General features: G+C 39.1%; 2 protein-coding genes across 7 annotated transcripts; one reads left to right on the top strand and one right to left on the bottom strand.

Annotated features, from left to right (window-relative positions):
- Positions 1–809: 809 nt before the first annotated feature.
- Positions 810–10,214, bottom strand: znf821 (zinc finger protein 821). 5 transcript variants are annotated; one of them, XM_087792809.1, is made up of 6 exons: positions 10,099–10,214; positions 3,899–4,030; positions 3,655–3,793; positions 3,290–3,388; positions 3,052–3,218; positions 810–2,894 (listed from the first exon to the last, which is right to left on the bottom strand). In XM_087792809.1, exons 2-6 carry the CDS (start codon positions 3,946–3,948, stop codon positions 1,994–1,996), a joined length of 1,356 nt encoding a protein of 451 aa, XP_087648935.1. In that variant the 5' UTR covers positions 3,949–4,030; positions 10,099–10,214; the 3' UTR covers positions 810–1,993. The 5 variants fall into 5 exon arrangements, with proteins under 5 accessions (XP_087648935.1, XP_087648934.1, XP_087648933.1 ...); XM_087792808.1 differs by having other exon boundaries at positions 3,655–3,773; XM_087792807.1 differs by lacking the exon at positions 10,099–10,214 and adding an exon at positions 8,348–8,801 and having other exon boundaries at positions 3,655–3,770.
- Positions 10,213–24,650, top strand: ap1g1 (adaptor related protein complex 1 subunit gamma 1). 2 transcript variants are annotated; one of them, XM_087792800.1, is made up of 23 exons: positions 10,213–10,358; positions 14,593–14,796; positions 14,871–14,995; positions 15,172–15,313; positions 15,477–15,573; positions 16,419–16,495; positions 18,048–18,143; positions 18,258–18,338; positions 18,414–18,512; positions 18,593–18,648; positions 18,727–18,840; positions 18,910–19,050; positions 19,482–19,536; positions 19,643–19,765; positions 19,857–19,946; positions 20,028–20,152; positions 20,225–20,329; positions 20,413–20,554; positions 20,714–20,840; positions 21,373–21,477; positions 21,556–21,716; positions 22,432–22,530; positions 22,602–24,650. In XM_087792800.1, exons 2-23 carry the CDS (start codon positions 14,596–14,598, stop codon positions 22,701–22,703), a joined length of 2,463 nt encoding a protein of 820 aa, XP_087648926.1. In that variant the 5' UTR covers positions 10,213–10,358; positions 14,593–14,595; the 3' UTR covers positions 22,704–24,650. The 2 variants fall into 2 exon arrangements, with proteins under 2 accessions (XP_087648926.1, XP_087648927.1); XM_087792801.1 differs by lacking the exon at positions 21,373–21,477.
- Positions 24,651–24,788: the final 138 nt, after the last annotated feature.

The raw sequence follows: 24,788 nt of genomic DNA, 5'->3' as shown, positions 1-24,788 counted from the left end.
AATCCATCCGGGATGCCATTATGAACCGGTTCAGGCTCAGAGTTCTGTCACTGAGTAAGTTGGCCTGAGATCCTTTTATGTCTGCATAGTTCCTGTGAAAAAGAACCTTAAACTATTGCATAGAAGTTTGAATCCCACCCAGAAGTTTCTCTCAGTGACCATCTAGGAGCGATTCAAACGCTGCTCAGCTCAGGAAAGTGAATGAAACCGTTGATTCAACGACAGATCAGCAGAAAGAAAGTGACATAACTTCTCATTCGTGTTCATTTACGGAGATTTCGAATCATCCGTCGTCTATTCTGCTGTGACCGGGTGTGTGGGTCGCCTGGGACTTTTACTCAAAGCTGAAAAAAAAAAAAATAGGTCGATGGAGAGTTTTGTACCCTTTTATCCTCACCGCTTCCCGTTGGTCATGTTCCCTCAACATTTTTGACAGCAAGACTTTTAGACGATTGTTGACACAGATTTAAAAATGATGCTCTCCTAAATGTGTTTTTTGGTAATATCCTTGAAATAATTCTAAACAGATATGAAACAGTTTTTGGTAAAGAGGATAACAACTCATTTGTTGTCGGGCAACAGAATACTCCAACATTCCCAGACCAAAGAAACATATCCAGGCGTTGGATTTGTAACTTCACCAGAGAAAAATTCAAGTACATAATCTAAACGCTCTGCACCTTCTACACGAGTCTCTTCTAGATGACCGAGCTTCTCACTCCGTTAACTTGTTATGGGAATATGGCGAGATGCTGATGGAGCAAGGTTTAGTCTGAAGACATGGAAATAATGGTCAGTAGTCACAGACGTAAACAATTGTACTTGTATTGAGAGAAAGGAACAAAGATATTCACAGATTGCATAAACACGAGGAGAGAGGGTCAAACTATACACAGTGCATGAAACTGGTGATCTTAACTCATCTGACGATGCAGGCTTGACTAGAGACTTTACCGCCGCTGTATTCCAGTAGCTAACGGCTTGGTTAGAACCAAAACATTTAATAAACCCTAAGTCTTTGAGTAAATAAATATACAAGTTTCCATGTACTTAACATATGAAGAGCTCTTTTCCAAAGCTGCTGAACATTTTTATTCTTCAAACTATTTCCAGGCAAAACAAAGTCACGATCAACAATTAGCACAAGCGTTACTGACTGGAAAACCCGACTAATGCAGATTTTACCCAAACATTGACAAAGATTACGAGGAAAGTAAATGTTATATGTTAATGTTGTTGTAGACTTTGAGTTTGTGTTACTCACATTTGAATACACTATGCCAGTTTGTTTTAAAGACGCACAGAATAGAGGAATGTATGCGTGTTCTTGAAGTAACTAAATAAATAGCTCAACATTTCAATGGGTCTGGAAAAGAGCTCTCTACTGTATATCAAGAGGTAACGAATGTGTTGTACAGTACAATGACAGCAGCAGACGGAGATCGGAGCTAAAAAAGCTCTGTAACATAACAAGTCAGAACGTTGGCAGAGAGCAGATGAAGGCTGGATCTGTTCTGGCTAATGACATAATTGCCTGAGTGAAAACAACAATAAAAACTTGCATCCTCTGGTAGTTGCATGTTGAGCTTTGGAAGCTTGAATGTTTCGGGGCGAGAGCTGGACCCACGCTGAGGTAGAAGACTGGATTTCCAGAGACCGCTGGTGGCAGCTGAGAAGGTGGTGCCACCATGAGTCTGGAGGTTGGCGGGTGGACCCGACATGAGGCAGTGGCTACAAAGTCCTCGCTCACACCTCTTACAGTCCGTGTGCAAAAAGATTTTCTCCGTAAAGGAAATAAAACTGCTCTTGTGTTGGATCAGTTCTTAAAAATCTCTTAAGAAACATGCGTTTAGGGATTATTGACACGACATTCTGAATCCTGATGAGGTTTTCTTGATAAATAAACTTCTTTCAACAATGGTGACGACATCAATGGATCACCAGTGGGGAATGCAGACGCCAAAGATGCTGTCAGATTTACATCTTGGTCTGTTCAGGGCAGCTTCATGAACAGACCGTTGTCCATGGAGGGCACCGGCATGGGGCAGGGGAACTGGAAGAGACTCATGTCTGCGGAGATTGCCGCCATGGCGGTGGGGTCATGCTCGATCTGTGTCCTCAGAGCGGGGTCGATCTTCTCCAGGCGTCTCTTGATCCTCTTTGCCTCCCTCTCCCGGATCAGCCTAGCCTGTCTCTTCTCCGGCGTCTCGTTGGCTCTCTTGTTCCTCATGGCCTCTCGGTCCCTCTGGAGCCGCCGCGCCCGCTGGTCTTCGCTCTCCTGCATCCTTTGCATGCGCTTGGCTTCACGGTCCCTCAACCTCCTTATTTCCTTCTCCTCGTCGGTCTCACATGCCCGTTTATTCTTCTTGGCTGTGCGCTCGCGCTCCAGACGCTGTAAACGAGCCTCCACAGGTTCGTTCTTCCTCCTAAGAGCCCATTTCCTCATGGGGGACTGAGAGTCCACCAGCTGCTGATAGGCCATGCAGCTGTTGCACACCAGCAGCACGCCGGCCGGGTAAACGGGCATGGAGCTGAGGATGTCCGGGATTGGGGGAAGACCGGAAGAGGAGGAGTTGAGAGTGTCCGGGATGGACGCAAGCGACGGCCCCTCAGAAAGGAGAGAGTCGGACAGTGAGGGAAAAGAAGGTCCTTGGTCAGAACCAGAGCAGGATCTACTGCCATGACACTGACTGGGGATGGGACTCGGGCCCTGGCAAGCTCTGTCGCTTTGACACAAGTGTGTGTTGAGATCGGCTGCCTGGCACGGGCGGGGGCCCTGACACGGACTGGGACTCCCCATGGGGCTGCTGGAAAGAGACCGAGACAGGGAGCACGAGTCCCTACTGCTGCCCATGTCCAGCCTGGACGTGTCCAGTACATCTTTGAGCTTCTCCCTAAAAAGGTAAAACACAAATCGTAAATATTCTCCTTCAAATGAAGAAACGACAGAACCAGAACAGTTTTCCTCTCTTGCTCAATTTCTACCGTCTGGCTGCCAATGCCACAAACAAAGCCAGGAGACAAGTCAGAGGACATGGAGACGGTACCAACCTGTCAAAGTTGTTGGTGTCAGTGAAGCGAGTGCCACACACGGCACAGTTGGACAGTCGGTCTTCAGAATGGATGAGAAGATGGCGGCCCAGAGAGCCGGGAGAACTCAGGGCTCGCCCGCACACTGGGCACACATAGCTCTTACTGTTGCTCATCATGCTCGTGTGCTGGCAGACAGAAGAGACATGGCTCAGAGAGGGAGGCCGGTGTGAGACCTTCGTGTTGAGTCTATAGTCACCTGGTAGACGTGAGAGATGAGCTTCTCTGGGCTGCTGAAGTCCAGAGTGCAGAGCGGACACACAAAGTTGTTGCTGTTGTCTGACCATTCTTCACTCTCCTGAGAAGTTAAACATTTGTGTCAATACATCTGATATGATCAACGTTTTTGCTGAAATGAAGGCGAACACAGGCTCGCTGCAGACACTGAGGGTCATCAGAGCAACTGGACTCTGATTTCAAGGCCCCAAAGATGAGTTCTATGAGGGACTGGTGTTGCTTATCTGAGGCAGCAGATCTGTGGTCATGTCGTCATGTCGTCTTCCGAGTCAACCGCCCACCTCACCTGCAACATCTTATGTCACTTTCAGCTCACAGCCAGCGTACCTCTTTGACCCCAGACACTTGGAGACAGAACTGCTCTCTCTTGGTGGTCATGTGGTCGTCTGTGGAGGTGTTGGAAGACGAGTCTTCTCCGTGGTTGTCAGGGTCACTATCACTGTCTTCTACGGAGGCAAACACAGCCCTGTCAATACAGACAGACAACAGAACACAGAGCAGGAAACCCCTCAGTCTAAGTGGGTCCAACACTCCAACCCCTGCTCCCATCATGCCCTGCTCCTTCATCCACCTGTGATACTGTCTTGTCCCAGGACCTCCTGCGAGTTGTTGCTGCAGCATTCGCTGTCTTCGGTGAACTCGTCCCTGCCGTCCATGTTAATGGTGTGCTGAAGTCCTGGAATACCTGAAGTGTGGAATGGCCCTGCAGAAAGAAACAACAGAGGTTGTCTCGTCTGCATATTTCTTTGAAAACATTATAAAAAGATCCCGACTGATGAAGTGTTGTGAACTAAACATAGAATTTCTCAATCATTGTAAATATGAATCTACACTTGTATTTATTTGAAACAACAGTTTTTCAATGTCCAGAAAGTTCCACATTATTATGAAAGCAACACATTCTCATACATGAAATAAATATGGTCTCTGCGCTTGATGGATCTACCGACTCCTTCAAGAAACATCTTAAGACCTTTGTATTTGTGGAGGCTTTTCCCTGATTTGCTGGGACTCCTGTGTTTGTCGTATGTGTCTTGACCTTTTAAAGTATATACTTTAACTGTGTATCGTTTGTGATTGTTAAAGTACTTTGTAACCCTGGTCTAGAAAGGCGCTTTACAATAACCTTTACTTACTTACAAACTATTCATTTATTATAAACAAATCAGCTGTCCTGTAATTTTACACAAAAAAGGTTACTTGTTGACCAAACTATTGTGGAAGCCAAGGTCTTAAGCAGGTCTTTTTTAATTGAATAAGGCTAATTACTCTTTTTGATAACCTGACTTTGATTTTTAACTATAATCATCATGTGTATAACAGAAATTAAGATAAAAAAAACAAACGAATGTGAAAGCTAACAAGACCTTTATAGTGCTAATGCAATGAACAAATCCTTCATTATAATAAACGACATAAAGCTGACAGGTCATGTTGACACGTTGGCAGAGATGACAATAAAATGTTTAGAATACAGAAGTAGGACTTCATGAGAGCGACAGAACACAACAGGCTACAAAAGCTCACTGACATTTACTGTATGTACACACTTCATTTGCATCCCAACCCCCACGTCTTCATACACACTCGTGATCATGCTCTAGCTCTGGTGTTCAGCCATGCTGCAGTCCCATGAGACGCAGATTGCCTTCCTGCTTTACGTCTCTCTCTCCACCACCCACACAGGGAACAGGCTGGCTCGTCCTCCACAACATTCACATCTACAGCACCATCACGAAGTGAGAGAAGCAGCGAGACATCCCATATGGGACTCATCGAGCTCCTCCAGATGGAGTTATCCATGTTCCACTGCTGGAGTGGAATGAAGATGACACATCATGTCAGGTAATACTTCCGTTCTTTAATGCCACCGAACAAAGTGCTTTGCTACTGACAGGCACCAAGTTCCAGTAACCAGGTGTCAATCATGCAGCAGTGATCTGATAAAGCCTCCTGTGATTGGCTGTGCAGAGGTGCACATTTTGGATTGACCCAGCCCTAGCACAGGGGTCGCAGTCTCATGCACTGAAGAAAAGCTGGTATACACACAGCTATATGAAGAACGACAATCTCAGAAAAATCGACAGTTATATTACTCCAAACTATTGGCATTATGACTTAATTGTGCAGCCCTACTAAGATCCGACCTTACAGAAGTTTTAAACAAAGATAAGCGCTTCAGAGAAAAATCTCCAACAAGTTAGCCGAATGGCATTGTCACAATAATATACATGTCCTTTATAAACAAATATATATATATATATATATATATATATATATATATGAGAAATCATTCTTGGAAAGAGGGATCAATAAAGTTTATCTATCCATCTATATTTGATATCTTGTTTGATTTAAGGATGTCATGTGACAAAGCTGAACCAATTAGAGGTGTTGAAATTTGAACGTGTCACTGTGTTTACAGTCGAGTCATGTGAACACAATTTCAACACTTTTCCCAGTACACACACTCATTAGCAAATGCAGAGCGTGGACGGGTGTTAACCATGAACGGGGATGACAAACTGGCCTCCCGGTATCTGGCTGATGATTGATGGGTGAGCAATGCCCCTCCCCCCACCGCCAGTCTGTGTCTGTGCATCTGTCTCTTCTCCTCCTCCTCCTCCTCGCACTGATGTTAACTCTGATGTGTGTGTGTCTGTGGGCAGGAGGTGACGCAGTGTCTGACTGAATTCAGACAAAGAGACAAACTCATCAGCCAACAGACACAGACAAGGGTGAAGGGTGAGGGGGCAACAGGGTCGAGGGGTATCACACACAGAAACTCGAACAAAAGAAAGAAAGCTCCAACTCTTCTCCAACACCATCTATTATCTGACCCCCTCTTGTCTATTTCCCAAGCCAACCGCTCTTCTAAACTGTCTGCTTCTACAGGAAATGCTGAGGGCCTCGTCTTCCATCCAGACACATGAATCTACGGCCCAGACACCTGATCAATTTTTCCGACCGATACTGTTCCACCCACTTCACAGACGCTTCATAATGGTCTCAACAAGTTGGAAACTTTGATCATGTTGACCTGCTGCAGCATGAGCCTGGATCAAAAAGTTGAGATCTGGATAGAGAAGACAGGTGAAGGGCAGACATGGGTGTCATTTAGGTTTTACACAATACTGGTACCGAACGGCTGCTATTGAACTGGTGTCACCACTAATACAGCACCTTAAGAAACAATGATCACATTTTTTTCGTTTAAATTATATATTTTTAGCTGTCATTAGCACATGTTTTTATTTCTGTTGAAGGACAAACTCTTAAAGTCTACTTTGGTCAAGTCATCAATTATTAACAATACATCGCTAATACAGGCAACAAACTCCAGACATTCTCAGTAAATGAGTAAAAGGTCAAAAGTTCGTCCAAAGCTCACAGATGGATATTCGACTCAATTTTATCAGGTGTTACTTTGTGGTTGCAAGATGAATTCTGAATCATAAATTAAAGGATTGCTCTTTGAAGGTTCGTACATTTTAATTGCCGCTAAGACAAATGTCCAAATCCGCACTAATCTGTAGCAAAATGCTAACCATAAGGAAGTTATGGACCAGAAATGGGACTATGTTTTTAGGAAACACTGCTCACAACAACACATTAAATAGATGTGGACATGCCTGGATTAAACACAAATTACAATAACTTTCTCACAAAACATCAGCGAAACATGAAAACATCCATTAAAATGCTCAACACTTCCAAAGCTGGATGCCAGGTCGGTGACAAGGTTAACTTATTTTACTTCAAAAGGTGCAGATAGAAAAAGAAGTGTCTTAAAAGAAGTCTCCTTAGGTGAACACAAAAATAGCAAGTCACAGAAGACAATTGGATTATTGTCTAGAATTCTGTCTGGCTGTCGCTCTGCTGTCTGACGGTAGACAGACCCGCACATGCAGTTCATACCACACAAGAAAAGACAGGTACAACAATTACAGCTCTGAAGAGAAAGTCAGGAACAACAGTGTTTGAAATATGATGTGTGTTGGCTTTAGAGCCAACCATCATCTTATTAGCTTGCCAGGATTAGGGAGAGATTCATCTACCCCAGTTTACACCACCTATGTTTAGAGAAAAGCTCCTCCTGAGATCACCAGTGGTCCAGCACACATCTACAGAGCAGATTGGGTCAACTGCACAAGGTGAAGACCACACAACAACCTCATGAAATCCTCGCTCTGAAGGTTTGTTGGTTACACTAACTAAACAAGCTGGCAAAGACATTGTAATATTCAATATTAGTATAAAAACCTCCAACACAAAATAAAGATTAATTTCACCAAAACCAGTGCATATCTTTCAAAGCAAGTCTTCAACCCTCTGCATAAACTGTAAGAGAAAATGTCTTAGAAAAGAATCTCTCCATGACTTCAAAAAGTGTTACAAAAATGCAATAACATCACATCGTTGCAGTAACACTGTGTACACACTGCAAGCTGTTAAAAAATGTTTACATAAATATGTTACATGTTTATTCCTCAATATATTCATTAGTAAAAGGGTTTAACATTTAAACATTTTTTCTGAAGTGATACGAGAGGAAAATATAAGAACTAGAGAAAATATTGTATCAAATTCTGTCTTTATGTGGACACGTGTTGAGGAGAGACGTTTGGAAGATGAGTGTGAGCAAAACAAGTGACTAGAAAGGATGTACATGATAGGTCTTGGTGGATTTTAGGAGTTTAGAGTTGTTCTCTCTTTAGCTGGCTTCAAAGTATCTAAACGATCAAATCAACATAACTTTAAAGCTGCTAAAATAATAGATTACATTTAAATCAGAATAAAACTAAAACAGCAACAAAACCAAATGATGAAATCTCAGTAAGGTTTAATTTCTGGAATCTACGTCATTAGAATGAAATGAGCTTTAACATAATACTTAATAATGCAGATTTTTTAAAACCAGATTTTACATGAACACAAGTTATTTTGCGACACTGAACGAAATGCACACACAAACACCATCATTCGAACACAGCGCAGTGAAAACAAGTTAAATACCTACAGTCAACTTTTAACGGGTTGTTCTGTTTTCGTCTGGACATATTATTGTCCAAGCCTCGGACAAACAACACACCCGGATCTTCTCTCGGTCTCAAAAAGCAGTCCAGGTAAGAGCAGGCAGCGATGAGCAGAAAAGGAAAACGGCAAAAACATTTGCACGGTGGGACGAAAACAAGTTAAAACGAAAACAAAATAAAACGAACACCAGTGGTAAAGTTTCACATCTTGGGGTTGTGCAATAACAGCCCTCGGTCGGGGGGTCTTCCCGAGAAGACTCGGAGATGCAGCGACCCCCGGCGCTGTTAGCGACCACTGACTGCAGTAGATGTGGAGGAGAGCCGCACGGCATTGTGGGAACCCCGAGAGGAGGATCCAGAGAAACAAGCAATGAGTATGACATACATTTTTTCTGTCAGAGCAACACAGGTCTTACTCCATGTAAATAAACGTTCCAAATAATATATGGAGACATTTTTACGCGATTCACAATAGTTTTTGTAAAATAATAATTGTAACGTTTAAATATAATTATGTTAATGTGCCTGTTATTGAAGTGCAGCCCCACCTTGGCCTCTGCAGTAAAATCGTCTGGATCTGCAACAAACTAGAACGTATGTGTTTGACTGAGAAACAATCAAACATTATATAATGCACATTATCACACGCATTTACCTCTTGTGAGCAACGAAGACATTGGTAAACTTTATACTTAAGGTTATCATTGAAATTAAATTGGGGATAAAACAAGTATATCATTTATTTAGCCTTTTATTTTTGATTCAATAGTTTTCTGTATTATTTATTTAGGTATTGCGTTTGTTTGAGAGTTACAATAATAGTTAGGTTACAATAGTGACAATAAAGAAATATTGAATCTTCTGTTTACCAACTTGCCTTTTATTCCCTCAAGAGAACGGAAGAGGAAGCATATCATTTTAGTTTTAATATACCTGTAGACAAACTTCCATCATATGGATAGAGCTAGATATTAACTTTCCGCAGAGAGGTCTACAAATGCATCGTATGGTAGTTTCTATGTGTATTTTCATCACTTTGAAATAATGGTTGTGGTTTTTAAGAGGTTTACAGGCCCCACTTTTAAACACAAAACACTAGCGACCATCAGGCAAAATCCATCTGATACCTGATCCACCCCCACACCTCATACATTGCCATGACAATAAATGAAAACACTGCAGGTTTTTCGTATGCGAATATAAACATGACACTACTGAAAACAATCAATAGCTCTACTTGTTCTCGGTTCTATACCCGCATTTTTTATTCATTTCACCGCATCCTTTATTTAAAATGACTGTAGGAAACCCTAATTCAGTTCTTTGCTGCATTTCCTGGCCTCCCCGGTGGATGGCGCTCGCACGCACTAGCGGCTAGTGCTACATGCTGACGTCATCACAGACTGCCACGAGTAAACGGACTGCAGTGCAAACACTTTCCAGGTAAAATGTGTTCTTCCGCGAAGCTACGAGAACTATACTCTTTGACAAACATATTTTTACCTTCACGAGGTTAAACGTCAACAGTACCATATGACACCACGTGTGACTTATACACATTAAAAATCAACCAGCTTGTCATGTTATTACCTATAGATCGGAAACGTAGAGCGATACATTTGCTAGCTGGCTAGGACGCGCACCGTTAGCTCCCAGTGTCGGCACGCAAAATAGCAACATAGGAAATGTAGACAACATCTCTAGCAAACGCAGTAAAATATTTGTAGTTTATTACCCATGTTGTCCACTGGACACGGTCATATCAAGTAGGGATGTGGTCTGGAGGCGGACACTGAAGAGGAGCTCTGGTGATGCTAGTGATGATAAAGCTCAGCCGCGTCCAGATCCAGTCCGCGCTGGGACATGACAGTGTAACCCTCCGCCTGCGGTAGATGTGCTGAGGCTGGAGTAGCCACCATTTTGCATGTCTAGTGTGTTCCTCCCTCTATTGCTAATAGAGACGTTTTCTGCTACTATTTGGCATCAGTGCGCCGTGTGAGTATCTCTAACAAATTATCCTTTATATAATGGGACGTTGTTGTACTTGCATACATGTTCGTGTTGTATTTGTATCTAGGTTGACAACTCTCAGTATGGCGCTGCATAGGAAGTGGCAGCTCAGTGTACCGGGGCTGTGCCTGTCAGCAGCTAACTTAGCTACCTGCTGTTACAGGGACGAAGCTTAACTGACATTTGCCTATCCATTTTAATGACAACTGTAAAATATAAAATTTGGTCTCACCTCGCTAGCGAATTTACAATTTGACTTGAGTTTTTCTAGTGTTACCTTGTCGTTTAGAGAGAAACAATTGTCGGAGCAGGTAGCTAGCTTGATAATCCAAGGCCCAAACTGCATTATGTCTGGATCAATCGGCGATCATACTCGATTCTGTTACTGTCCTTCTATTTTAACTTTCTATTGCAATAGCTAGAATCTGTCGTGTCGTTCAACTGAGTTTTAGGGAAAATGTCATTCAGTCAAAGGTGAAGCAATTGAAACAGTCGCAAGTTCATGTACCCCTCAATTGTAAGGCACAGGTTACACTTGTTATTGGAATTAATAGGAATATATTTGTGCTTGTCATTCTTTCTAGTTTAATTTCTACTTGTTTAATACCAGCAGACCTCGATTAACCAGTCGTACTTCCTAAACCCCTATCGCATTTAGAACTGTTAACATAGTTTGTTTACAAGGTGCAAATTGTTGCTTCATCTCTTGTGTAAACTTTGTTTGTTATATTCTTTTGATATAGTGTACAATATATCTTAACATCAGTGCATGACCTGTTTAAGGCCTGGTTCTATTGGCCAGTATAGAATAAAAAATAGGAAGTAGGAAGTGAGCTACGGTGACTTTTCTTTTCTCTTCTCTTTCACTTTACAACCTTTTAGAACACGTAATCACTTTCAACAGCTTGAATAAGGCAAGAAAGAGTAGTCAACGGTCTAGTTTGTCTTAATTTAAACTTTTTATTTTTTTATAGATCTCTCACAGGCAAAAGTTGCAAATGATAACCAAATGAATAAGTCAATATCCATCATACTTGCCCAGCAAGTGTCTTTCAAATTGGAATTGATGTCTCTTTTCCTAAACTATGCTTGTATTATTTGTGTTTGAAAAGGCACTGTATTTTAGTCTGCTTTAAAATTATTTGTCTAAACCAACTTCTCTATTTTTCTTGTTTTGTGCTTTACTGTCTTCTGATAATTTGAGAGTATAATGGATAGCTAGATGGGATAAATCAGTTATTTAGAATATCAAAGGGATGGTGAATGTAAAACTGTTGTATCAAAGAAATGACCACACCCCGTTAATATTATCAATGAGTTACTACAAAATCCCTTATTTCTAGACATTCCTAAAGACAAGCTCCAACTTCAGAGTAAATATAATAATACGATTTCTTCTGTTTTGTTAATAAGAATTGAATCACACAATCTGTTTATAATGTATGTCTGATGTGAATTACGAAGTGATACAACAGTGGCTTGGCCTTGATGCTCCCAGGATGATGATTAACCTCGACAAATGTCTCCCAGTGGTAAAGCGGAGGTGTGGCAGCTTTGCCTGTGCCTCGAGCCGGTAGTTAGGCCCTGAAAGTTGATCTAGATATGCTCTCAAAATCTCCTGAGGAAAACCTGTTGTGAGCGTTTCCCTCTGCTCTCCACTATTTCTTTGCAATCCCTTTTTTGTATCAATTCTCTGTTTTCTCTTTTTCTCTTTACTTTAAAAGCTTATAACTTGCTTTTGCAAGTCCATCAACAATTTTGTTACCTTTTAAAATCTATTTTTGTGCCTGTATACTTTTAACAAGGACACACTGATATATACTCCCTGCTTCACAGAGTTTTGTAATTTTTGATGATGATTTGAACATTTACATCCTACTCTTACATTACACTTCTTTTTATGGATGACCTTCAGTATTGTAAGGCATGCAGAAGATAAAAAATGGTGTGCACACATATTCAAAATAAATTGTTATTTTTGCTGTCTAAATAGTTTATGAAACAAGAGAACAACAGAACTATTCACTACTTGGAAAATAACAAAATTGAACTAGAACTAGATGAGGATCTTGCTTAGTGGCTGAAAGGAATGTTCATGAAAGCAACTCCCAGCAGGGTATGGATTTACCTTGTCTAATGTGTACACATTTGATTACTAGCACACAATGAACTTCAAGAGATTAACAGTGTCTATTCAAGTGCTGCTGGAACTACAGATGTAACTCTTCATTCAAGTTGATCCTTCTTTACCTGAACCCATATGTATTCCTTGTCACTGAACAATCACTTTAAATAACATAATGATTTCCGTGCTGTTCAATACTTTTGTTCGCCGCTGTGGCTTAAACAACAACTATGATGTAGTTGCTAACTAAGCAATGTCTTGCGGCTTAGGTTCTCACTTGCATTGAAGAAGAGCCGGCCTTGTTTTTTGTCGACCTGCTCTCATCTCAAGAAAATAAGTCAATGTCCCGTCGCCTCTGGTTGGAATTACGGCATAGTTAAGTGGTTGTTATTGCCTAGCTTAAAATAAAAATAACAAGCCTAAATTCTTTAATACATTAGTACTTTTATACTAAAAATCACAGCCACTACCCCTACTAATGACCAGAGGGAAGAAAGCAGGTATAGTGCAAGTGGTGTGTCACCAAAGAGGGTGTGAGTCTTTTTATGTAGGTAGAGGTTGGCAGCTGGGAGGAGACCACATGGCATATCAAGGACACTATAAAGTGACACAAATCTAGTTCTCTCCTTTCTGGTGCAAGGGTAAATTGTTACCTATTTTCTTTTAACATTGATGGATGATAGAACACTATAGGTGCCAAAGCATTCAAAGTGACACATTTTGGAATCAAGCCAGGTTATGACATTTTACATATTTTAAACATGCATCCATCAGATCTAATTTCCATTTTGTTTCATCACCTTGTATTTAAGCATATGTTAAGTGTGTTTTCAGCTGCTGTACACCTACATCGTCACTAGGTAGATCAAAGTAGTTATGCAATTTCATTGTCTTCAGCACAACTAAATAATGCAAGTTATATGATTTATTCTTGTAAAGTGTATCCAAGGGTCTAAATTCCATTGTTATTATGTTTGTTTAAAATTGTAGTAAACTTATGGCTTTATTGATTTTCAGTTTTGCAGTGACATTGAAAGATTTTTCTACCTTTTAATGATTAAAGAGCAGCTTTATGTGCCAGTACATATTGGTATACATGCATGGAATTTTCCTTAGTTGTGGACGTCTCCGAAATTGGTTTTACCCGAGTTTTACTTGGTCTTACTTGAAGGTTATGTTTTGTTTTTGGGCTGGTAGAAGGAATTTTTAGTCTGCTTAAATTAGGAATAATGGCAAGATCCCTTATTTCCTGTTCTAAATGATGGTTGGGTTGGGATGTGTTAGGGAGGGTCATTGCATAAATGGCAGAGGTTTTTCTAGTTTCAAGTTTAGATATTCCTTAATATAAATAAACTATTCATAGTTATAGTAGTTGTGATTGTTCACTTATTTCTCCAATTAGGTACTATGAAAATAAATGTGATTTATATTTTGAACAGAAATCAAACGATATTCTATGTATTTATTATGCATCACAGTTCGAATGCCTGAAATGCAGAAAACCATGAAATTAATTCAGTATTTTTTTCCAGGAACCTTTTTAAATGGATTTACTTTTAAGAATAGCAATATTTTGCTGTCAAAATGCTTGAATATCTGTTACAGTACATTTTTTAAATTGCTCTTTTTTTTTATAACAAGTCACCTAATGAATATTTTAACCTGGTACTTGCCTCGTAAGATGCGTTCAGAAGCTAGTGTTAAAGGGAATGGAATTTCACCTGCCCTTCTCATTAGCATCTAGGCCTTCCATACTAGGTGTCTAAAATAGAGTGCTGTGCAATCATATTTTATTTTAGGTTACTTTGTTTGGTCAGGCATACATTAAAAATAATGCAGAGAATTATCTTGTCCGGAGTATTTAATTCAAACTAAACATGGGTCAAAAGTTAAACTAACTGAAGAAAGAAATAAGTAATTTCCCCTTTTATTCCCTGAGAAGATACTTTGGAAAATCTTAATATACTCTTACTTAAACTGTAGTGTCTTGAGATAACTTTGTTATGACAAGACACGTAAAAAATTGAATTGAATTTATGATGTGCTTTTTCTCTTCACCTGTATTCTCAATCAAACTTTTTTTTTTTTCTGCAGAGAATGCCAGTTCCGATTAGACTGCGGGAGCTTATCCGGACTATCCGGACAGCGAGGACCCAGGCAGAGGAGCGTGAGATGATTCAGAAAGAGTGCGCTGCTATCCGCTCATCCTTCAGAGAGGAAGACAATACGTACCGTTGCAGAAATGTGGCAAAGCTTCTTTATATGCACATGCTGGGCTACCCTGCACACTTTGGGCAGGTAAGTGGAGAAAAAATGACGTTAAATAACATTTTTAAAAGGCACACATTTTTACAAAACCCTTTTCTCTCTAGTTGGAGTGCCTAAAGTTGATTGCATCACAGAAATTCACTGACAAACGAATAGGTTATCTGGGTGCTATGCTGCTGTTGGATGAAAGACAGGATGTCCACCTACTGATGACAAATTGCATTAAAAAGTGAGTCAAAGGTCATTTTTCATAAGTAAAATGCAATTTTTCAATTTTAAGGAAAAACATTTTACACTTCTAGTCTTGGATGAACCTGTCTATCAATAAGCCTAAATATGCTTATAATTTCTCCTTAGTTAGGATGTTTATATTAATGTTTATTTCCTTCATTGTTTCCTCTACAGTGACTTGAATCACAGCACGCAGTATGTCCAGGGTCTGGCCTTATGCACTCTTGGGTGTATGGGTTCTTCAGAGATGTGTCGTGACCTGGCAGGGGAAGTAGAGAAGTTGCTTAAAACGTCCAACTCTTATTTGAGGAAAAAGGTCAGATTTATTCAAGTGACTTGTGGAAATGCCTTGTATTTGTTATTTTATTTTATTCATGAATGGAAATACTGACACAAAGGCTTATCTATTTAAACAGAACCCCAAAGGCTTGACTTTCTTTTCTAAATTTTCATTTAACTGTCTCAATGTTTGTTGATAGGCGGCATTGTGTGCAGTGCACGTCATCAGGAAAGTTCCAGAACTTATGGAAATGTTCCTTCCAGCCACAAAAAACCTGCTGAGCGAGAAGAACCATGGTGAGTCGCAACTGTTCAGTAAGTGTGCACTTGCCATCTCTTTATGATTTCTTGACATCACCTTGTACTTAGCACTAAACAGCCAATATCCTTACTGATGTATCTTATGCAGGCATAATGAGAACAAATGATTCTCTCAAAAGCTTTCCAGCAACCTTTACCTGAACTTTTTGGAAAATATGATCATCTATTATTAACAACATTAGAATATGCCTGAGAATATAAGTTCAAGGTGTAGAACTGTTTCTCATGTGAAAGGGGGAGGTATGTATATATAAAATTACATTTAATTTAGGTAATTTTATTGCACTGACCATTGAGAAGAAGGCAGTTATTGTGCTTCAACATTGCTCAATGGCTCTTACTGCTATTCACCAAAACATTTAAGTCTAAGGACCAGTCTTAACTACTTGTGTGTATCTGGTAAATCATCCAATTACTTGCATATGAACATTTTTTTGTTATCTGGAAAAATTGAATCGATAACCTTCTACGGCTGCAAGTTTCACCCTGCTCATTAGCTGTGTGGTATTTCTGTGGAAGAATTTATTTGCTGAACACACACAAATAATGACCCTGAAAAAGTTGTCAAGCAACATAGAACCAGGTTTTTCCTGCTATTCTAAATAATATAGATAGTTTGCAGTTACACATAAACACAAAGAACAAACCGTGGTCCTTCTATCTTTATGTTAAGACGGAGCTAGAAGATATTTGTTTTAAAAGCAAAGCCTACACACACCTGATTTCAATATGTTTTTGCTGTAAATCAATTATTAATATACTATTTATCATATATTACTGGATAATTTAACCCTTATTTGCCACCTTGTCTTTCTCATCAGGTGTCCTCCACACTTCTGTTGTCCTTCTCACCGAAATGTGTGAAAGGAGCCCAGATATGCTGTCTCACTTCAGAAAGGTAGAAATTACTCCTCAATGTTCTGACCCTTTCGTCTTAAGTATACATCACATTTCATTCTCCTGTTGCATACGTATTTTCTTTCTTAATAGCAGCTTAGTTGTTTTTACTGAGACCATGATTTCACTGAAGGTTTTACTGCAACAAATGACTACATTTCTGATTCTACTGTATTTCAACTGCCTCTGTACCTCTGCTTTCTTAGATGTTATATATAGATCTTGACAACAAGAGGCTGCCATTCTATGATCTGAACATTATTTTTGATCTATTTGAAAGTGAATGATTTCCAATTTCCCCTCCCTAACATCTACCTCATATTTTTTCTGTCATTTGTCTTTGTTACAATTCCTGCATTGTGTTAGAATGAGAAGGTAAGAGTACATTCTGATCTCATAGCTGGTGCATGCTTTAATAGTAATCACCCCTCACAGTCACCACAAATGTAATCAAAATACTCTGTCTTGTAATTTCATTGTCCCGTTTAAACCTTAATTTTCTTGTATGGTGGTCATTATGATGTCAGTGTGTTTGAGATTATAATTATTCATCTGGTTCATTTGTAAAATACATTTTTCACAATCGTTCAGTTATCACTTGAGTTCATTTGATCACTGTCAAAATGCAATTGGGTGAAATATTCTTCCACAATGAATCTACACATTTCACTGTTTTGTCACTAAGGTAGGCTTATTTTTATGCTGTGTGTTAACATACTAGTCTTGAAATTTAGAATGGTATAACATTTTGAGCACATACATCATGACTACCAATTGAGTATTTATTTAACCTGCACCTTAAAGTTTATTAAACATTGTCCTAATTCTAATGTAATGTAGCTCCTATCATGGACAATGCATTAACAGTAATACTGTATGATATTATATAACCTATGCTTCCACTGTTCTGTCTGCCAAATTAACTCAACTTCTACTTAATATTCGCTTTATACATAATCGGAGATCTGGAGAACCAGTAACCATCTTGCCTTTGTGAAGTAATGTAAGCAAATGAGATTTACACACTGTGTTGTAGATTAATCAATTTTAATTTAAATAAAGTTATCGAAACACACAACCAGAAAAATGTCATTATATTAACAGTGATGAATAATGCACCAGACTTTAATCAAAACGCAACTTAAGGCAAATATCAAGCACCGCTCTTCTCTGGGCTTTTTCCCTGTGATGTCACGAATGTCAAAAAGTCACGTGCAACATTGCATTTCTTTTGGTTTTGTTTTCAACCACAAAAACACAAACCTTTCACCTTTTCATGCAATGTATACATGTGTGTTTAATATAAATTAGTCAAGTATTATTACACACCAGGGTGTTTATTTCCTGGGTTTGTATAATTTGTAGTGCTACAGAAAATTAAATCATTTAAATAAATAAATAAGGAATTGTACAATATTAAGCTGTTATATTTGCTAACTTTTGATACATCATATTTAGTCATTACATAGTCCTTAATAAAATTTGTATATATCGGACAAAACAAATAATTTTAACATTTTATGGCTCTGTTTTTGCTCTTGGTGTTTTTCTAGTTAGTCCCACAGTTGGTGAGAATCCTGAAGAATCTAATCATGTCTGGATACTCTCCTGAGCATGATGTATCAGGCATAAGTGATCCTTTTCTGCAGGTAAATTCGGAGTTCTTGTATGAAGTATTTCAATTTACGTCAGTTCTAATGAGCTTAACATGTACGACCAATAAGGGGGCAAACTTATTTTGGAATTACTGTTGTTCTGCCAAGGTGCGCATTTTGAGACTACTGCGAATTTTGGGCAAGAGCGATGACGACTCCAGTGAAGCAATGAATGATATTCTTGCACAGGTTGGTAAAATAAAACATGTCGATGAGTAAAACACTGAGAAAGTTGCCCTTAAATATTTTTATTTTCACTTCCAGGTTGCAACAAACACAGAAACTAGTAAAAATGTAGGCAATGCCATCCTGTACGAGACCGTTTTGACAATAATGGACATCAAGTCAGAAAGTGGACTGAGAGTGAGCAAAAATAATTCTTGCATTCATGAAAGCTGGGTTATTGTTGTCTAAATGTTTTCTGGGACTTTTTCTTTTTTTAGGTACTGGCCATCAACATTTTGGGGCGCTTCCTTCTCAACAATGACAAAAATATAAGGTACTTTCCTCTCCACACTTGAGCAACATGATTAAAAAAAAAATCAAATCAAACAAATATTTTATTTTACACTTCAAGATATGTGGCATTGACATCTCTACTAAAGACGGTACAGACCGATCACAATGCTGTCCAGAGGCATCGCAGCACTATTGTGGACTGTTTAAAAGACCTGGATGTGTCTATTAAGAGGTGGGACAAAAAAAAAGTTTGCTCTACATGATGTGTGAGACTTACAAACTTTCTTTTCTTTTACTGCAGACGTGCGATGGAATTGAGCTTTGCTTTGGTCAACGGCAACAACATCAGAGGCATGATGAAGGAGCTTCTCTACTTCCTTGACTCGTGTGATCCAGAGTTCAAAGCAGATTGTGCTTCTGGAGTATTTCTTGCTGCAGAAAAGTACGATTTTTACCCTATCCTTGAACAGCTGTTACCTGCTGTTTAGAAAATATTTGCTTTAAAAAAAAAAGAAATTAAGACTTGGACTTGCTTGATGAAATAATTATGCTGTGTGATGATGCAATGAGTGATCCATCGTCTGTAAGACTCTGATGATACGCTTAAATATCTGACAGCTTTTATTCAGAATTACTGTGATATGATGGCAACATTTCTCTTTGTAAACTCAAGTGGCAGGAAGGCAACTGTGGTTCTTGACTCAATTGGACTCCCATATTAATTTTCTTTACTTTTGTTTCATGATTAGTCATTTTCAAGGTGTACAGTCTCTTTAAATGGTGTCATTTAATAATCTACAGTATTTTTCTACTTATTTGTTTTTCTAATGCCTTTTTCTTTTACAACACATTAAGAAATTGTCTTTCTTCTAGGTATGCCCCTTCAAAAAGATGGCACATCGACACCATTATGAGGGTCCTGACAACAGTATGTACAACAATCATCATCAGTTTAACTTTGAAATCATGAGCCTGCGACATACTTAATTGTCAGCTTGATTTAATAACCAACTTTTTACTCCTCTCTTTCACAGGCAGGGAGCTATGTGCGAGATGATTCTGTTCCCAATCTCATCCAGCTCATCACCAACAGTGTGGAGATGCATGCCTACACAGTCCAGAGACTTTATAAAGCCTTACTGGAGGACATTTCTCAGGTTCGTTTTGTGAAAGCCGGTTTATCATCTCTTTAATTTTTAAATGTTGCAATTTTAATTAAACAGTATATTTGCAATGTTGTCTTTTTAGCAACCGTTGGTCCAGGTGGCTTCCTGGTGCATAGGAGAGTACGGGGACCTGCTGGTGTCTGGTCAGTGTGAGGAGGAGGAGCCTATTCAGGTGCATTTATGAGTGGTCTAACTTTTTAACAACACATGTATGAGGGACAGAGTGAATAATTGGTATTTTGAATCCTTATAGGTGTCTGAGGATGAAGTTCTGGATGTGTTGGAAGGTCTGCTGGTGTCAAATCTGTCCACTCCAGTAACTCGGGGTTATTCACTTACAGCCATCATGAAATTGTCTACTCGCTTCAGCGGTGTAAAGTGAGTTACACAGTCCTCGTAGACTTTACAACTGCCAGTGATAACAAGCCACATTTTAAATTGTTATTTCAGCCGGATTAAGAAGGTGGTTTCCATATATGGCAGTAGCATCGATGTGGAGTTGCAACAAAGAGCGGTCGAGTACAATGCTCTGTTCAAGAAATATGACCACATGAGGTAAAGCACTAAACATGTAGCAATGCAGGCAAACGTGTGAATGTTACTTCTTCTTTTAATGATGTTCTCTTCCTCCGTCACAGGCCAGCTCTTCTCGAAAGAATGCCAATCATGGAAAAATCAGCCACTAACGGTCCTACAGAGATTGTGCAGACCAATGGAGAGACAGAGCCCACTGTTGGAGATTCAAAACATTTGCCCCCTGTTAGCCAACCAACAAACCAGGTGAACATCATTTCATGACATGTGCCACAGAATTACTACTAATCAATCTTTCCTTCTATCGTATCGTAAGGATGCCGCTCATCATTCTAACCTGAAATATCATAATATTCCTTTAACCATGTATTTGTAGTAATCATTCAGAACTCCTTTATTTCTCAGGCTAATGATTTATTAGATCTTCTGGGAGGTAATGATGTTGTACCAGTAATCCAGACCACTGTGCCGTCCAAGCCTGCATCGGCGGGAGGAGAGCTGCTAGACCTACTGGGTGACCTGTCGCTAAGCAGTAAGACTGTTTCTTTTCTCTTATTTGGAATGTAGTCCTGGTTCTTGAATAGTGTATGTGAAAAGTGCTCAGACCTTTTGTATCCTTCACTATTTCTTATTTTTTAAATAAGCATTATTTAATATTATAGTTATTAGCTTTTAAAAAAATAATCCTATGAAATACACGCATGTACTGTATATAGACAAAATTCACTAAAAACATTATCATGTATCCATAACATCCCCTATTTTTTGTACAAACACCGGATCTTTCACTCCTCTTCACATTGTCAGTTCCCAAGGTGAGAGATTAAGTACATTTATTTTATGATCGTCACTCCAATTTTGTACCTTTTTTGTTTTTGCTTCTTGGTGACATTCATGTACACGTCTAACTCAATAATATTCACCAAGAGAATCAATAGTTATTGTTTTTCAGCATCTTGCAACATTCTTGTTGCGTTTATCAGTTACAGAACTTCATGAGGATATTTGCAGTCTTGCAGTTTAGATCTGGTTCCATTCTAAGTGTCTTAAACTTAATTTCCAAGGTGGTCCAGCCCCTGCTCCTGCTCCCTCTGTGCCCGCTTCCCAACCCTCTTTTCTCCTTGATGGCCTCACATCACCGCCCCTCTTTAATGATGTTGCATCTGCAGGTGAGGTTATATTGTTGAAGCACCGGAGGAAGGCTTCCACTAAATGTCTCTCTCTGAAACATGTTTTTGTCTCCCCAGGTATCCCCACAATGACGGCCTATAACAAGAATGGTCTCAAAATAGACTTTACATTTGAGAGGGCAAATCCCAATCCAAACATTGCAGTCATCACCATCCATGCTTCCAACTCGACGGAAGTGGATATGACGGAATTTGTATTTCAGGCTGCAGTACCAAAGGTGAGTTGTGTTTGTAAATCTGATTTATTTATCAATTTTAATTTATTTTATTTATCTAATGCTACAGTCTTTGTTTGTGTCTTCATCTCCTATGGTACATAAATTAATATCCCTGGTCTCTGCTTGGCTCTGGTTAAAAAGGTTACGTTAATGTTTTCCACTGCAGTTGAAAGTGATCATCAAGGAAGTGAAGAGTTATATTAATATGACATTCAATAGAAGGATGATGCACGTCCTCACGATGCACAGAGCAAACTTTCTGTGCAAGTTTCATTTTAATTTGGCTGCTTTATGAGTCTGTTGAGTAACAACAACAATTATCATTATGATGGTGTTGATGATGCATCTCGTATTGGCTTGTAGAATTGGATGTTCTTCGACTTTGGTTTGGACTTAACAAGTCAAATATTCTATGAATATGGATGAAAATGTAACATTTTTGCACAAACCTATTCAAATATAACATTTTATTTCATCAACATGTATTTAAGAATTTAAAAATTAATAATATCCTTACTAACTCTTCGGAATGAAAATCTTAAATGAAATAATCTCAGTCAATTATATCTAAACCAGTTTTTAAATTGGAGTTTTATCACTTAGTCATGCATTTTTCTGAAGTTTATTAAAAAATGTGTAAAAGTCTGATTTTTGCCGTTTATTAAGTTCAACCTTTGTTCATATAATTATTTATGTCCATTCTTTTGTCTTTAAGACATTCCAGCTGCAGCTTCTCTCACCGAGCAGCAATGTTGTCCCAGCACTTAACCAGGGAACGGTCACGCAAGTCATCAGAGTCCTCAACCCACAAAAGGTGTGTGCACAATAGTCACTTCTCTCATATGTCTCATTTGTTTTAACATGTTCTTATCCAAATATTCTCAGCAACAGCTACGAATGAGGATCAAGCTAACGTACACCCACAAAGGCTCACCTGTGCAAGACCTGGCAGAGGTCAATAACTTCCCCCCACAGTCTTGGCAGTAGTGCACAGGTCTGGTTGGTCTTCAAAACCCTTCAAGGGAACTCTGAAAATGATTTTTTTCTTTGGCCTCCCTTCTTTCTTCCAACGGACATCCCTGTGACGTCACTACAGCTGCCCTCAAAGTTGCATGAGAGGCAGCCGAGAATCTAATGATGTAGAGAGATACAGATGTTTCTGAGACACTTGACATTGCTAGAATGACCTATCAATCAATGATTATCTTCTTTTCTCCCTTAATGACTAGTTCTAGCTTTTTGATTTTTTTCCTCCAACAATGTTTTCCCTTCACTGTCGCAAGGATAGTCGTTCTCCTCCCGATCTCTCTGGGAGATACTGCAGTTCCAAGTAACATGGCTGTTTTTAAATGAAAGTCAATAAATCGAGTTTTGATGTCCTGATGGGTTTTCAAATACACCATGGTGGCAGTAAATGAAGAAGGATTAGGTTAATGAGTCCAGCTCGAAAAGGAAATTACAATCTTTGTTTTCACAAGAACGTGTCTGAGTATTTCCTTCTTTGGTTAATTTCAACTAATCAATGGGTCTCTGGTAGAGTGACACGTGTTTCTAATGCAAGTGACGAAATTAAATTTCCTCCTAAATCAGTTACTTCCCTTCACTGTAGGACCATCAGTTTCATCTAGTCTGAATGTCGAAATATCATTTTTGAATTGTCTTAAATGTTTGTTACCTCACAGTCCAGCTTGTAACTTCAGATTAGTTGAACCTGGTTTCAATTGGTCACATTGCACATACATGTAAAATAAGCTTGTTATGAATGTAGTTACATGCACTGAATGATTTCTTCTTTTTTTTCACCTCGCCCCTTTGACTTTTTTTCTTTTCTCTATCCGCTTTGATGACACTGTCATATTGGCACTATTTTTTTTTATTTTTTTTTGTGGAAGTGTGTTTTATTTCTGCAGTAAAATGACTTGATTATTTATGCCTGATATCAAAGTGATGTGCCTTTCTGACTCAGCTAGATGAAGAGCGCCCTGAGCTTGACTGAGTTCTGTTTGAGCTTCGTTTGCAAGTCTGTGAGTGTTTGAAATCTCAGCAAAAATGGATTCCAATTACCCCTCCTAATTGAAGGATTTGATCAACTGTGCACTCACGACAACGTTTCATTAAACCATGTCTTCGTCAAACTCATTGATATTGAGATCACTCTCATGTAATAAATGTACAGCAGCTAATGGCTAGAATAATAAGTTTCAGTAACTTGCTGTGTGCATTGCATCAAATGGTTCTCTTTAACCCTTCCTGGAGCTGGTCTGTACATTAATAAACCCACAATCAAGGGAAGCGTCCACAAACCAGTTTAGCCAACCTAATTAGAACATCAACATGGTCATGATGATGATGATGATAAAAGCCTTCTGTAGGCCTCACTCACTTCTGTGACCAAATCAGAGAGAATAATAGCTTTGGAAATATTTTGTGATGTGTATATGGAGGAATGATTTCACTTTTTTCTTTGGCTTGTTTTCTGTACATATTGAGGGCTTTTACTATTTGGTCTCTTGTATCGTCTCTCATCCTTTTTTAGAAACCATTTTCTACAAATTCCGACTCTTCACCGTGTATATTGTCCACATAGAACTAGTCAGCATCATGGGTCTGTAATACCTTTCATTTCATGTCAAAGATATATAATCTGCTGCCTGTATATTGTACATAGTTGTAAAACTAAACAAAGGTTTGTCAAATTAAACCCACATGAAGACTTCAAAGATAAGATAGGAACTATAATTGTATGCATATATGTACAAATGAAAATCGTAAAAGGATGCAATTGATCTGCATTTAATTTACTATTGTTCATACTTCATGACTGGATGTGTCATCTTTGCTTATTTTACAAAGATGCTCAGTGAGTCAGTTGATGTTTGGTTTCTCTGGATGTTGAAATAAAAGTCAAGTCTGTCTGAGCAGATGTTTCCAGAATGTTGTTCCTACGGTACAATCGGAAGGAAAGAGCCTCTAGTTTCATCTGCTTCGCCGTCCCAAATCTGATCTGGCACCCTTTCCTGACCCTGTTGTTTAAAAGCCTTCACTTTCTTTTCATCTCTGATTTATTTACAC

Source organism: Callionymus lyra, chromosome 6 (assembly GCF_982586985.1).
Source record: "Callionymus lyra chromosome 6, fCalLyr1.hap1.1, whole genome shotgun sequence".
NCBI lineage: Eukaryota > Metazoa > Chordata > Actinopteri > Syngnathiformes > Callionymidae > Callionymus > Callionymus lyra.
Note: the sequence above shows the minus strand (reverse complement) of the source record. Positions and strands in the feature narration are given on the sequence as shown.

Coding starts and splice junctions, on each gene's coding strand:
- znf821 (XM_087792806.1), bottom strand. CDS start 8,387: ATGTCCAGACGAAAACAGAACAACCCGTTAAAAGTTGACT. Junction 3,389..3,654: donor AAGTGTCTGGGGTCAAAGAG/GTACGCTGGCTG, acceptor TTAACTTCTCAG/GAGAGTGAAGAATGGTCAGA. Junction 2,895..3,051: donor GACACCAACAACTTTGACAG/GTTGGTACCGTC, acceptor TTACCTTTTTAG/GGAGAAGCTCAAAGATGTAC.
- ap1g1 (XM_087792800.1), top strand. CDS start 14,596: ATGCCAGTTCCGATTAGACTGCGGGAGCTTATCCGGACTATCCGGACA. Junction 15,574..16,418: donor GCTGAGCGAGAAGAACCATG/GTGAGTCGCAAC, acceptor CTTTCTCATCAG/GTGTCCTCCACACTTCTGTT. Junction 19,947..20,027: donor AGGAGGAGGAGCCTATTCAG/GTGCATTTATGA, acceptor GAATCCTTATAG/GTGTCTGAGGATGAAGTTCT.